This window comes from Pseudophryne corroboree, chromosome 4 (genome assembly GCF_028390025.1).
Source record: "Pseudophryne corroboree isolate aPseCor3 chromosome 4, aPseCor3.hap2, whole genome shotgun sequence".
Taxonomy (NCBI): domain Eukaryota; kingdom Metazoa; phylum Chordata; class Amphibia; order Anura; family Myobatrachidae; genus Pseudophryne; species Pseudophryne corroboree.
Window position 1 is genome coordinate 405,108,151 of NC_086447.1, and position 16,165 is coordinate 405,124,315.

Below are 16,165 nucleotides of genomic sequence, written 5' to 3' on the forward strand. Positions count from 1 at the left end.
TCACTTTTATATAGTGCCCTGCGGCCGTGGCATCAAAAATCCAACTAGTCACCCCTGGCCGGGGTACCCTGGGGGAGTGGGGACCCCTTCAATCAAGGGGTCCCCCCCCCCAGCCACCCAAGGGCCAGGGGTGAAGCCCGAGGCTGTCCCCCCCCATCCAATGGGCTGCGGATGGGGAGGCTGATAGCCTTTGTTGTAAAAGAAAAGATATTGTTTTTAGTAGCAGTACTACAAGGCCCAGCAAGCCTCCCCCGCATGCTGGTACTTGGAGAACCACAAGTACCAGCATGCGACGGAAAAACGGGCCCGCTGGTACCTGTAGTACTACTACTAAAAAAATACCCAAAAAAAGACAAGACACACACACCGTGAAAGTATAATTTTATTACATACATACACACATACATACATACTTACCTTAAGTTCCCACGCAGGTCGGTCCTCTTCTCCAGTAGAATCCAAGGGGTACCTGTTGAAGAAATTATACTCACGAGATCCAGGGGTCCAGGCTCCTCGGCAAATCCAGGGTTAATCCACGTACTTGAAAAAAAACAAAAAACGGTGTCCCGACCACGAACTGAAAGGGGACCCATGTTTGCACATGGGTCACCTTTCCACGAATGCCAGAAACCCACTTTGACTTCTGTCTAAGTGGGTTTCTGCAGCCAATCAGGGAGCGCCACGTTGTAGCACTCTCCTGATCAGCTGTGTGCTCTTGTCCTCACTGACAGGCAGCACACGGCAGTGTTACAATGTAGCGCCTATGCGCTACATTGTAACCAATGATGGGAACTTTCAGCTCAGCGGTGACGTCACTTTAGGTCAACCGCAGGGCAGAAAGTTCCCATCATTGGTTACAATGTAGCGCATAGGCGCTACATTGTAACACTGCCGTGTGCTGCCTGTCAGTGAGGACAAGAGCACACAGCCGATCAGGAGAGTGCTACAACGTGGCACTCCCTGATTGGCTGAAGAAACCCACTTAGACATCAGTCAGAGTGGGTTTCTGGCATTCGTGGAAAGGAGTCCCATGTGAAAACATGGGGCCCCTTTCAGTTCGTGGCTCGGCTTTCCGTTTTCTTATTTTATGCAAGTACGTGGATTACCCCTGGATTTCCCGAGGAGCCTGGACCCCTGGATCTCGTGAGTATAATTTCTTCAACAGGTACCCCTTGGATTCTACTGGAGAAGAGGACCGACCTGCGTGTGAACATAAGGTAAGTATGTATGTATGTTTGTGTGGATGTATGTAATAAATCTTTACTTTCACGGTGTGTGTGTCTTGTCTTTTTTTGGGTATTTTTTTAGTAGTAGTACTACAGGTACCAGCGGGCCCGTTTTTCCGTCGCATGCTGGTACTTGTGGTTCTCCAAGTACCAGCATGCGGGGGAGGCTTGCTGGGCCTTGTAGTACTGCTACTAAAAACAATATCTTTTCTTTTACAACAAAGGCTATCAGCCTCCCCATCCGCAGCCCATTGGATGGGGGGGGACAGCCTCGGGCTTCACCCCTGGCCCTTGGGTGGCTGGGGGGGGGGACCCCTTGATTGAAGGGGTCCCCACTCCCCCAGGGTACCCCGGCCAGGGGTGACTAGTTGGATTTTTGATGCCACGGCCGCAGGGCACTATATAAAAGTGACCCCCGGCTGTGGCATTATCTGTCCAGCTAGTGGAGCCCGGTGCTGGTTTTAAAAATACGGGGGACCCCTACTCTTTTTGTCCCCCGTATTTTTGGGACCAGGACCAGGCGCAGAGCCCGATGCTGGTTGCTTAAATATGGGGGAACCCCTGTCATTTTTTTCACCATATTTTTGCAACCAGGATCGGCTCAAAGAGCCCGAGGCTGGTTATGCTTAGGAGGGGGGACCCCACGCATTTTTTTTTATTATTTTACAGTGTTTAATTAAAAAAAATAAAATAAATAAACCCCAGCACGGATCACACAGATCCGGCCGAGATTGATTGTAAAAAAAGTCGGCAGTGTTTTGCTAATCACTGCCGTAAAAATAGGTAAAAAACCACGAATGACATCGACATCGGAAGAAAAGAAAAACCCGAATACGACAGCTTAGTAAATCCATCGTAATCAATTCAAAAAGTTGCAGTTTTACACTGTCGATGTCATTCGTGATTGAACTTTGACCTTTTTTCGGAAATTACGAATCTTAGTAAATTTACCCCATAATCTCTGCATTGAGATATAACATTATTGACTGTGTTATTATATGGAAATGCAGAGGAGGTAGAGCAATTTACTGAGATTGGAAGCTTCCTGGATACAAACATGTACAGTATTATTGTACATTATTAGCAGTATGAAAATCTTTAATTGTATTATTTCTTATACAAATATCCTGTTGTATTTTGAGTTAGCCAAATTATATGGCACTGTTTATATAATTTTACTGCTGAGTTTGTTAGTAGCTGTCTACATTTAGGAATTTATTTTTTGTGTGTTAGCTACAAAATCAGCCGTAGAAACAAAGAATTTTGATGGCAGATAAGAACCACTTGCCCCATCTACTCTACCCTTAACATATGTACACTGTACATGCACACACTTACACACTAGGCCATTTACCTAGTTAGCCAATTAACCTACCAGTATATTTTTGGATAGTGGGAAGAAACTGGAATACCCAGAGGAAACCCATGGAAGCATGGGGAAAATATAAAAATGCCACACAACTAGGACCATCCATACTGCCTCAATATATAGGCCCACATTCCGAGTTATTCGCTCGTTATTTTCCTTCGCATTGGTGCGATTTTCCGCAAACTGCGCATGCACAATGTTCGCACTGCGGCTGCGTCAAGTAAATTTGCTAAGAAGTTTGGTATTTTACTCACGGCAATACAAGGATTTTTCTTCGTTCTGGTGATCGGAGTGTGATTGACAGGAAGTGGGTGGTTCTGGGTGGAAACTGGCCGTTTTATGGGTGTGTGTGAAAAAACGCTGCCATTTCTGGGAAAAACGCGGGAGTGGCTGGAGAAATGGGGGAGTGCCTGGGCGAACGCTGGGTGTGTTTGTGACGTCAAACCAGGAACGAAACTGACTGAACTGATCGCAGTGGCAGAGTAAGTCTCGAGCTACTCAGAAACTGCTAAGAAATTTCTATTCGCAATTTTGCGAATCTTTCGATCGCAATTCTGCTAAGCTAAGATTCACTCCCAGAGGGCGGCGGCTTAGCGTGTGCTAGCAAAAAGCGGCTAGCGAGCGAACAACTCGGAATGAGGGCCATTGTCTTTTATTTGCTATACTGGGATGAACTCTTCAGTTTTGTTGCATGTTCTTCACATATGAAAGGTTGCAAAGCATGCATGTTGGTTATTAGGTTGCTAATTAACAGGAAGTACTAAGTCAAATTAGAGCTTCAGATCATGCTCCTGACTACTGGTGTATATTCAGAGGCCAATGTATTAGGTGCACTTTTCTAATACTGGGTAGACTCACATACTGTATTGGGCACACTCGGACTATAATACTTTCATAAAGTCAAATATCTGTCATGATAGATGACCACAAATTCTAAAATATAACTTTTATTAGGATCTTTTAAAACATAAGCGAAATATGGTGCATGTGAATAAAGTTGTGAAAAATAATAAAGTGAATAAAAAAGCTTAGCCACTGTGATTTTTGTGTTTATTCACTTTCTCCAGTGTCTATACAATGTTGCAATATCTGTAGCAATGCTAGTTGCCTTTTGTCTGGTAATGATACTTTTGTATCTACAAGTGGATGGCTCCTGTTATGATTTCATTACGCCACCATTATTTAAAGTTTTATTCCATGTCTGCAGTGTGCGCATCACTGACTAATCATGCTTAAGTGGTGACCCATCCTTTGAGTGTCTACTTTTATTTACTAGGGACTTATTATTCTTAGGAGAATTATTATCCTTGTGCTGCTGCTCTCTATATATGAGACATGTAATGTTCAGGGTGCTCTGTTCCATATGGCAGTATACCTTATTTTATTTTTCATGTATCGACACCTGTTATACACACATGTGACGTATTCGGAAGATGTATCACATTCCAAGTAAATTTTTCAGTGCACTTATTGACATTAGAGCAGTTGTTTTATTGTTAGAATTACAATGCTCTTATTCAGTGTGGTTAAAATCCACATTTATTAATTTATATGTCCACACCAATCACATGCACATGTGTGAGATGTATTATGGGGTTTTATGACACATTCATATATATCCCATACAGCTTTTATTCGCTACAAGCAGTGGGGTATTCGTTCAATGTAATAAGCAATATATATATTGTCTTTTTCTTATATAGTGTGGTACCCTGTATTCAAGCTCACTTATAGCAGAGACACATCCTCATTCCCATTCTATTCATCATATATGTCCTCATTACAGTATCGATCACTATAATTCGTTCACACACTTTTTATTTATGGGTGTATACTCAATTGTGGGACCCCCACAATTTCTGACTGTGAAAAGCAGCCCTATTGTGTCACAGCGTTCAGCGTTCCAAACGCCGCATATATCAGCAGGAAGCCGCTGACCGCGGCTCTCCTGTGTGGGAGCACCCGCGTGACTCGGTGCGATCAGAGGGCTATTCTCAGAGCGGTGTACATGCAGCTTGCTCTGCGGTGAGGGCAGCACCTATTCCCACACATAGACACAGGTACACAGGTCCCTATCAGACCGGCAGGATAAAAAGTGACTAAGCTAACTGATGGAAAGGACACATAATGTCCTTCCGGTCTGATAGGGACCTGTGTACCTGTGTCTATGTGTGGGAATAGGTGCTGACCTCACCGCAGAGCAAGCTGCATGTACACCGCTCTGAGAATAGCCCTCTGATCGCACCGAGTCATGCGGGTGCTCCCACACAGGAGAGCCGCGGTCAGCGGCTTCCTGCTGATATATGCGGCGTTTGGAACGCTGAACGCTGTGACACAATAGGGCTGCTTTTCACAGTCAGAAATTGTGGGGGTCCCACAATTGAGTATACACCCATAAATAAAAAGTGTGTGAACGAATTATAGTGATCGATACTGTAATGAGGACATATATGATGAATAGAATGGGAATGAGGATGTGTCTCTGCTATAAGTGAGCTTGAATACAGGGTACCACACTATATAAGAAAAAGACAATATATATATTGCTTATTACATTGAACGAATACCCCACTGCTTGTAGCGAATAAAAGCTGTATGGGATATATATGAATGTGTCATAAAACCCCATAATACATCTCACACATGTGCATGTGATTGGTGTGGACATATAAATTAATAAATGTGGATTTTAACCACACTGAATAAGAGCATTGTAATTCTAACAATAAAACAACTGCTCTAATGTCAATAAGTGCACTGAAAAATTTACTTGGAATGTGATACATCTTCCGAATACGTCACATGTGTGTATAACAGGTGTCGATACATGAAAAATAAAATAAGGTATACTGCCATATGGAACAGAGCACCCTGAACATTACATGTCTCATAATAAGAGCAGCAGCACAAGGATAATAATTCTCCTAAGAATAATAAGTCCCTAGCAAATAAAAGTAGACACTCAAAGGATGGGTCACCACTTAAGCATGATTAGTCAGTGATGCGCACACTGCAGACATGGAATAAAACTTTAAATAATGGTGGCGTAATGAAATCATAACAGGAGCCATCCACTTGTAGATACAAAAGTATCATTACCAGACAAAAGGCAACTAGCATTGCTACAGATATTGCAACATTGTATAGACACTGGAGACAGTGAATAAACACAAAAATCACAGTGGCTAAGCTTTTTTATTCACTTTATTATTTTTCACAACTTTATTCACATGCACCATATTTCGCTTATGTTTTAAAAGATCCTAATAAAAGTTATATTTTAGAATTTGTGGTCATCTATCATGACAGATATTTGACTTTATGAAAGTATTATAGTCCGAGTGTGCCCAATACAGGGAATCTTCTTGTTTTCTTTTGACCTTCTATAGTTACTATATTCCTTGGAGCACCTCCCAATATAAAAGGTATATACCTGTGTTACTGAATAAAAGGGAAAGGACATAAAACAATACATGAACATAATTGATTAAAATAAATGTCTGTGCGACCCCCTATCCTTCCTTGTAGACTCACATACTGTATGCTTACAAATCAGCTTGAATTCTTTGTGGTATTAAGTCATGAAGTTGCTGGAAGCATTATTTACAGATTTTGATCCAATATAACATGATAGCATCACACTGTTACTGATAGGCTGCAAATTCACACAACATTCCCATTGCAGTAATTTCCAAATGTCATCTATCAGATTGAGATCTGGGGGTTTACTTATGTAGAGTCGGATTGTAAAACCCGTCACTTTGGATAGTGTATCTGCCTGATATTTAAAAGCAAAATATGGCTAGTTGAAGCATTTCCCTTTTAAATATTGGACAGAAACATGATCTGAAGTGATGGGGTTTACAACTCTTCATAAATAAACCTTCAGGTTCCTTTGGAGGCAATTGCAGTACACTGAACTCATTCTCATATTCGTTCAGCCAGCTGTATAAGGTATGCTGGCCAACATGTATTGGTGTATTTGAATGGCTTATGGCATCCAGGGCCCACTGATGACTACAGTTCACCTATAAAAATGAAAAAATAAAAATAAAAAACAACCATAAAATGATTCAAATCTTGCCCCATGAAGGAACATACACTCTTAATAGCAGGCATAATTCCTGTAATTCCCTATAAAATGAATGGCTGTGCTCTGATAGGTCAGAGTTTTAGACTAGAGATTGTGTTTGGTTAGTATCCCACATGAGTAGGTTTCTACTAATAAATCAGAATGGCTGTTGCAGTAGACCTCAAGATACAGAACAGGTAACAGGTTTCCAATCTTCAACCGTCCAGCTTGTGCCTGCTGCAGTCTCAAATTCCAGTTCTCACAAGAGTTGAATCCGATGTGGTCTTCTGTTACTGTAGCACATCTGCTTAAAGGTTCGAAGAGCTGTGCATTCAGAGATGATTTTTGCATACTACTGTTGTAATAACACTTGCATTATTACTGTGTTCCTGTAACCGCTGTTATCTGTTACCATCTATTTGCCAATAAACTCAGCACAGAGCTTGTTCTCACTGGGCAGATGTACTAAACCTTGGAAATTGATACAGTGGAGAGAAATATAGTACCAGCCAATCACCTCCTGTCATTTTTTAAACACAACCTGTAACATGGCAGTTAGGAGCTGACTGACTGGTAGTTTATCTCTTTCCACTTTTTAACTTTCCAAGGCTTCGTACATCTCCCCCCTGTTATTTTGTTTTGCACTCCATTGTCTGTAACAGTTAGAGACTGTGGTGTGCAAAAATCCTCAGAGATCAGCAATTTTTCAAACCACTGTGTCTAGCACCAGCAATCCGAATGTCACTTAGGTCAACTTTCTTCCCAATTTTGGTGTTTTTTCTGAAAAACATCTAAACCTCTTGACCATATCTGCATGCTTTTATGTACTAAGTTGCTAATAGATCACTTGATTTTCTGATTAAATACATGTATTATCGAGCATGTGTACAGTTGTACCTCATAAAGAAATGACTGAGTGTAAATATAAAAGGATGTTTACTTGAGGAAGGCACCAGGCTCTGTATGGATGATTAGTTATTGGAGTGCCATAACCCACGGAAGTGTGTGTGTGTGTGTGTGTGTGTGTGTGTGTGTGTGTGTGTGTGTGTGTGTTGTGTGTGTGTGTTAGCATGTTACTGCTTTGCTAAGCTATTTTATCTAAACAGTTGCCTTTTAATATTGTATATGACCCACGAAGAAACAGCACTACCCATGCAATATGCTGCATCTTTAATATATGATGAATTAGGAGAGAATACCACACACATCTGCAGGATATAACTCTAAAAAATATGACAGGCAGAAACTGCTGGGTGAGCTATTTTTACCATGGAGCTAATGTTTTTAGAAACAAACACACTGGACTACTAAGCTTCTTTCCTCAGGCATGTTGAAAACTGAGTAGCGTGACAAATAATCTCAGAATCCTTGATGTGTGTTTTTAATATAAATCTCTCACTCTTATTCACAGCTCCTTATGAAATCTGCCCTGAGGACTATTTGATGTCTATGGTATGGAAAAGAACCCCAGCTGGAGACCTGGCATTCAATCGATGTCCTCTTAATGCTACTGGTAAATGTTCTGCTATTAAGATATATATATTCATATATATACATATATACATTTATATAATGCTTTATGAGCAATGTGCAAACATGTTTATTTGTCCCTAACACAATTTACAAGCTCATAACTGCACCCTTCAAACAAACATTTATACAAATGGAATTGTAAGAAAATGGAATATATGTTGTATAGCTTGATTTCCTAATGTTATAAAGCTAAATAGAGCAATTTGTGAGATTGCCTTTGCATGATTTCAGTATTGCTGTTGAAGCTAACAAATATTTTCTGCATCTTGTGTTACTCATAGGTACCACTAGCAGGCGCTGCTCACTCAATCTTCATGGAGTAGCCTTCTGGGAACAGCCAAGCTTTGCAAGATGCATATCAGCTGAATACAGACACTTGCAGCTTTCAGTAGGTGCAAAGCCAGCTTTTGTCCTTGTTATGTTTAATTCGTATTATGTCGCTGTGTAGAAAATGTAACTCATTCATATGTAGTCAAAAATGCAGCACAAGCTAAGCAAATAAAACAGCTCTGAATTCAGTTCATTCATATTAACTGAGCCAAACACTAATCACTGGAAACTCAATTTCAGTGTCTTCCTGGAAATGAACAAGCATAATGAGTATACCATATTAATTCTGTCACATTGTGTTTTCAGTTCTAAGACTTACTTGCACCATCTTTAATAGAAATAAAGTCACAGTGTATTTATGTTACCCAGAGACTTAACTGCACATATACAAATGAAGTCATGCACTGGTAACCGTGTGCATGTGTGATACCATTAAGGACACAGCAGCTTTTCAGTTAAACCCCTATCGCAGTACTTCCCATCATTTTAGATATACATTTAGGAATATTATTGCCATAATGTTTTACCCTGTTTACAGTTTCAGTTGTAAAGGCCAGTGGCATACTGTATCTACAATTGGTGTAGAGTGTGTGTTATACACAGGACCTTGTGTAAAGTTGGCCCGTACTGCACAGCATGCACCTAGAATAGACCCCAGGCTGCATGCCCTCCCTTATACCTGCTGCTAGCGACTGTCTTTTCTGTGATATATTTAGAAAGATGGCACCAGTACAAGAAATCACAGTTTGTCGCTGTGCAATACCGCTTGCAATCTTCTGTTCGATTCTTCTTAAAATATCACATGAAAGATTGCCTGCACACTCCCCCCCACCCAATGTTTTATGCAGGTAAAAGTATTTTACACCATTTTTCAGTCTAGAACTAGCAGCAAATACTTTAACATGTTCCATCTCAGCAATTTCTGCATGATGTGACTCTTGATAATAATTTACAACAAATAAGGCCTCAATCTAGGGGCTAACTGTAATAGCTTCTGAGTTGCCGGAGGTGCAGGACTTTGTGTGAGCCTGCCCATTTTTTGAAAAGCGGGAATCATTTATAAGGCAAAACCAACACACTGACGGCAACTCGGAGGATACTTAATTTAGCCTTAGGACACAAACATATAACAAAAAAATGTTACTGTTAAAATGAAATATCTAAGCAGTATCTGATTCAGGATTGATGCAGCATGCAGATTACCGATAATCAAGAATCTGCGGCAGTGGTGAGTTGAATTGCTGGGGAGGCACTGGCTAAACAACCCCCATATTAAAAAAAAGACATAGGGCTTCCCCCATTTGATGATAACCAGCACCAGGCACTACCAGTTAGGGGTATAATGCCATAGCAGGGGAAACACTCAGTGTGGGGTCCCCCCTGCAATCACATTAACAGCACCCAAACTGGTTAGCCTAGGGCTGGAATTCCTCAGAAAGTGGGGACACCCAAAAAAAATGAAATAGGTCCCCTCTCCCGAGCAATAAGCAGCGCCCTGCACCCCTCATGGCGGTGGGTGCAGGGTTCATGGTAGGACAATATTATCCTTTACAGTTGGCCTACAGGTCCCAGCAAGCCTGCCCCAGCATGCCGGCACTTGGAGAACCGCAAGTGCCAGCATGCCCAAACATTAAGGGTCCACTGGCACCTGTAGTCCACCTGTAAAGAAAATATTAAAATAAAAACACAACACCTTTTGTTTTAATAGTTTATTGCACTGTGTCTTTACCTGGGGCGGCAGCCTTTCAGCTCTTTGCATGGCCACCACCTCTCCAGGGCTTCCGGAGTCTTCTGCACCTTCACCTGGGGGGGCGGTGTGCCTGCCCAGCAGCTGCCTTGCACTGGCTTATATAAGCCAGCCGAGGGGGTGAAGCGATGACGCAGTAAGCTGTGATTGGCTCGTGGTGGCCATCTTGAATTTAAAAAATGACGCTGTTTTTGAAATGGGTACTGGCTGCCGAACTCTGCAGAGTGGCTAGCAGGCAATGGATCCTGCTGGATCCAGGCCTGCCACCATCCACACTATCTGCGCTGGGTCCCGCCATCATGAATTCCCGCTACCACCGCTGCATATGCCCGCTACCCAACGGATCCAGCACTGGATCTGCTGGGCCAATCACATCTGCCAGACTGACAGAGGTGTGCTTTCATGTGGGCTGAAGGCACACATATCCATCTGTTTATAGTATCTGTATAGTATTTTAGAATAGTTTGCTTATTAACAGATGAGCTATTGTGTGCTAAACAATTGAAACTGAGAAAACTGCTACTGTCTAGCAAATTGACAGCACAAAAAGTACATCTGGCTAAATTTTGTGTTGTAAAATGTGTGAAAATCTAGTGGAAAATACTTGATGCTATATCATATGCATTATAGAAAGAAAGGAACATAATAAAAGGGGTAAAAGGGCAAATTTAGGAAAAATATGAAATTAGAGATTGCAGAAAAGTAATTTGGAATCAAATTAAATTGATTGAACTATAATTTTCAGTTCACACTTGCAAGATTAGCCACTCCCAGCTGTAATCATAACAGATACATCCATGCTGGTGTTTCATGTGTAACTACACAGTTAGGGAATCAGTTCAAGTAATACCACACCAGACACACCCCTGTGTGTTTCCAGTTTCCATATTGAGGTCCAAGTACAGTATGTTTGTTTTTTTGTAATTATTGTTTTATCATCCATTTAATGTACAGGAGTTAGATGGAACCTGTTTGAGACCTGTTAAAGGGGGCATACTGTAGCTTAGTTTTGTACAGTATTTGGATACTGTATAATACTATAGGCTGAGTACTGACTTTTATTAGGATTATACAGGGTTTACTTAGAGAACATTAACACTAAAAAGTTTCCTTGAACTGCAGAAAATCACATTTGCATGTTCTTATTCAATATTTGTAAGCAAAAGAGAATACAAAATTATCTGCCTATGATTCCAAAATTATTTAACACATATCCACCAATCACTTATGGAGTCATTCACTTTGTAAAAACTATAGCTAGGACACACTGTATGGGATATGTGGAAGTCTGTTGTCACATATTCCTTAACATTTTCCTATGTTATAGTAACATAGTATCTAAGGTTGAAAAAAGACAATTGTCCATCGAGTTCAGCCTATTTGTGGTCTCCTATGCATGATTATTTTGTATAAAATTTTGACTGAAGTTGATGACTGCCGTTACGTTTTACCCCTCTTTTTTATAATAACCATAGTGCGTGACTATGCCCCGTAACCCTGGATATCCTTATCCATTAGGAATTTATCTAACCCATTCTTAAAGGTGTTGACTGAGTCAGCCATCACAACTTCTTCAGGCAGGGAATTCCAAACACGTATTGTCCTTACCGTAAAAAAGTCTTTACGCCGTATTGTGTGGAATCTCCTCTCCTCTAACCTGAGCGAGTGTCCACGAGTTCTCTGTGTTGATCTAACCAAAAACAGGTCCTGCGCAAGATCTGTATATTGTCCCTTATATATTTGTAAATGTTGATCATGTCCCCTCTTAATCTCCTCTTTTCCAGTGTAAACATGCCTAGTCTTGCAAGCCTTTCCTCATATTCCAGAGTCTCCATACCCTTAATTAGTTTGGTTGCCCGCCTCTGAACCTTTTCTAGCTCCAGGATATCCTTTTTGTAGTAAGGTGCCCAGAATTGTACACAGTATTCAAGGTGTGGCCTCACAAGTGATTTATATAACGGGAGTATAATACTCTCGTCCCTAGCATAAACTCCCCGTTTTATGCATGCTAATATCTAATTAGCCTTCTTTGCTGCAGTCCTACTTTGGGTACTACTGCTTAGTTTGCTATCTATGAGGACACCTAAGTCCTTTTCCAGTAAAGAATCCCCTAATTTTACCCCATTTAGTAGGTAGGTGTTATTTTTGTTCTTGTTACCACAGTGCACTACCTTACACTTGTCTGTATTGAAGCGCATTCTCCATTTCGCTGCCCAAGCTTCTAATTTAACTAATTTCTAATGATATGATAGTGATGATTGAAATTAGAAAATTGATGCCAGGGCCATAAAGACTTTAACTATAATATTATATTTTACATATAAAATCCCCACAAAGATTTGTTAATAAATGCAACTTAATATATAGATGCCAATAGAGCATCTTTTTCTCAGCTTAATTTACTGTAAGTGAAAATGTTCTGCTTCTCCCAACTCCCATAGTAACAATCTAATAATTATAAAGAGACTGCATCTACTCTGGGTTTATCTCCTTGATGAATACAACAATCTTCACAAATGTTCTGCTACCAATAGCTTAAATGGCAAGCACCCTTGGGGAAATGTAGGAAATACAGTACAATGAAGCTAAGGATCAGCTTCTCATCTCTTCACTGTTGACATGTATGCATCCACAACAGGCTCTCTCTTACCTAGGATTAGGGCTGTCCTATTTAATCTTTCTTGGACTTTTAGCAATTCATCCATGTCTTGTCTTATCTTCCATCCTGAGATTTATAGTGCTCTTAGTAGTTAAAGGTTCTAATACAGTATATTGTTGTTATTACACCACATGCAGATTTGTTAAATGTTTACAAAAGATCTAACCTGCTAATTACACTGGTCAATGTATCTCCCTTTTTGTTTATAATTCGCACTATTTATCATTGATGGATATGATAGAAACATTTTATTGAATTAAACTGGTTTGATCACCATGAACTGCATTTCTAATTATTATTAATGTTTTGCTTTTATTTGTTCCTCTATCTATATTCTTTGCCTTTATGGAGAAAACACAATTGTTCCTTATTCACCCTTTACTGTCACCCTGATAATCTACTACAGCACTAATGTAGTCTTCTTCAATACTGTATGAAAGCTTCTAACCCAATGAAAATCCCTGTTCTCTTAAGAGATTTTGAGGAACAAAGATCATGGGCCAAATGTAATAGAGTGAGAGTTTCAGAAAGTGAGAGATTTTGTAAGGTTTTTCAGGTTTTTTTAAGTGCCAATTATTTACACTGCAAAACCAGGTTGATCTTGCAGTGTAAATGATTGCCACTTTAAAAAAAACTGAAAAATCTTACCAAATCTCTCACTTTCTGAAACTCTCACTCTATTACATTTGGCGCCATGTGTCATTTATGCAGAAGAACATGAAGGGCTGGATAGGCCAGATTGTAAAGCCCTAGTCAGAGTCAGATAGATTTAATAAATTTGCTGTAGGGTTAGGTTGTTTGATAAGGATTGTCTTGTATTGTTATCTTACCAATCATTAGCTAGAATGTGCATTGAAGTTATGGGTGAGGCTATGGCTTTTAGATTTACTGTATGTTTTACGCTGGTTCTGCCTCTCCTCTGCAGACTTCGCAGCAGAGATGTACTTTTTGTACAACCATGATATTGCTAGTGATTCTGAGTTCCAGGAACAGTGGCCTGTTTCTCCCCCTTTTTGTTCATTATTCTTATTATTTATTGGATAGATGCACAAGGTAGTGTTACGAATTGGGCACTAGCCCAGTGAGGAACCAAATCAGAACTTGATAAAGCAGATATCAAATGGTAAGCATAAAAGTATAAAAACTGTGTTTACCTTTGACACGATGGCATGACACAGTATGCAGTAGTTCCTCACTAGTCTAGAGCCCCATTCGTACACTACCTTGTGCATCTATCTTATATTTTGGGGGTATACTAGGAGACCCCCTCTGTACATAGATAAGGCAGCTTCTAGTACCATTACAGCCCCAATTTGAATCCTCACCCATTATTTATTATTGATGGAGACACTCAAAAAAATTTGTTTATATTTACCGATTTGATGGACATAAACTGCATTTCTTTTATGGAACAATAAAAGAACGCTTGTAAATTTTAAATAAATTAAAATATGTTATTACATACTGCATATGTGTGTATCAGTTGTATTTATACAAAATGAATGATTACAGCTCCTTTATGGATATATGTTTGGATAAGCGGTGAGGAAACTGTACATTCCTGATATTACACTTGTATGGCAAAACTTGTGCAGTCAGGAGCTCCCCACCGGGCACTGTATTCATGAGTGCCGGCAGCAGTTTCTGGTGGGAATGCTCCTATTGAAGACTGCGCTCTTCTGGGTTTACTACTTTAGATGGATGGCTTCTATCTAGAATAGTGCCTGCCCATGGGTTGCTTCAATTTCATGTGCATTTTACAAATGCTTTAGCAACTTTGTCCATTGGTGTGTTTGTGTGGGCACTGGGGAGTCAGGGTAGCTTACTACAGTACCTCAGTAACTTTCTCAATGTATGAGACATACTGCTGTAACAAACTGCTCTTTCCTCAGCCTGATGATAAGCATTGCCTTATTTGCCTGAATGTTTTGGTTTGAAGGATTTTGTTTGTTCTTCCACTTTCTAGGTTTTATTGTTTTGCCTTGCATTTGTGATAGCCTATCCTATTTCACAGCAGCTAATTATTAGCTGCATTGAAGTTTGCACTCCCACTCTTTATTTTATTCCCATGTGTTCTTGCATGATGCAACGTTCTTGCATGATGCAATATTAAGCTTTCAAAGACCAATCAGTTGGGTAAAGGCATTGGGTGTCATAAACATAGAAACATAGAATTTGATGGAAGATAAGAAGCACTCTTATCTGCCCCTTTTTTAACCATATTGTTGCCTCAAGCCCTATTAGATCCTTATTTCTTTGTAAGGATGTACTTATGTCTTGCCCATGCATGGTTAAATTGCTCTACTTTACCACCTCTGATGGGAGGCTATTGCACATGTTCACTATCCTTCTGTGAAGTAATTTTCCTCAAATATTTCCTGAACCTACTTCCCTCCAGTTTCAGTGTATGTCCTTTTATTCTAATACTTCTCTTCCTTTAAAGAATGTTTCTCTCCTGTACTTTCTTAAAACACTTGATATATTTGAAAGTTTCAATCTTGCCTCCTTTCCCTTCTTTGCTCCAAACTATACATATTATAATCTTGTAGTCTTACCAGGTATATTTTGTGATATAGGCCATGCACCATTTTAGTTGCCATTTTTGAACAGCCTCTAATGTATTAATATCCTTCTGAAGGTATGGCCTCCAGAACTGAATATAATATTCTAGATGAGTCCATACCAATGACTAATACAGTGGCATTATTACTGCTTTCTTCCTGCTGCTGATTCTTCTCCCTGTGCAACCAAGCATCTTATTTGTTTTCATCATTGCTTTGTTAAATTGCTTACCTGCCTTTAACCAATTTGAAATAGTGACTCCTAGATCCCTTTCCTCTACAGTAGTTTCCAATATAGCAGGGGTGTATCTAACTATTGGCCAGGATGGCACTCGCCAGGGGCACCAGCCAAGGGGGGGCACCGCCTGGCGGTGCCACCCGTGGCCATGGACAGATTAATGCTCAGCACTGATCACCATCCACCAATTGCATTGCCCGCCTATGTATGCATCATCGCAGCATTGTCACGCCTAACTGGGTTTGAGGATCCGGCAGCTGAGACTTGGCCAAGGAAGTAGTTGTCTGTGGATGAAGAAGGCAAGGGGGTTATATATAGTTCCTTCTCATGGGACAAGGGTCAATGGAGAACGTAGGTGGGGCTAGGAGTTAGTGAGTTGTAGTTATTGAGATTGAGGCTGAGGTAGAGAACTGAGGCTTGTGAATGGTGA

At 40.4% G+C, this 16,165-nt stretch overlaps 1 protein-coding gene across 5 annotated transcripts in view; it reads left to right on the forward strand.

The window, feature by feature from the left end:
- Positions 1-16,165, forward strand: part of ADGRB3 (adhesion G protein-coupled receptor B3) — a 1,362,616-nt gene that overhangs the window by 628,961 nt on the left and 717,490 nt on the right. For all 5 annotated transcript variants that reach the window (XM_063916752.1, XM_063916755.1, XM_063916756.1 and 2 more), the window contains 2 exons: positions 8,079-8,180; positions 8,482-8,588. In XM_063916752.1, coding sequence (XP_063772822.1) covers positions 8,079-8,180; positions 8,482-8,588 — 209 coding nt within the window. The remainder of the gene's footprint in view (positions 1-8,078; positions 8,181-8,481; positions 8,589-16,165) is intronic.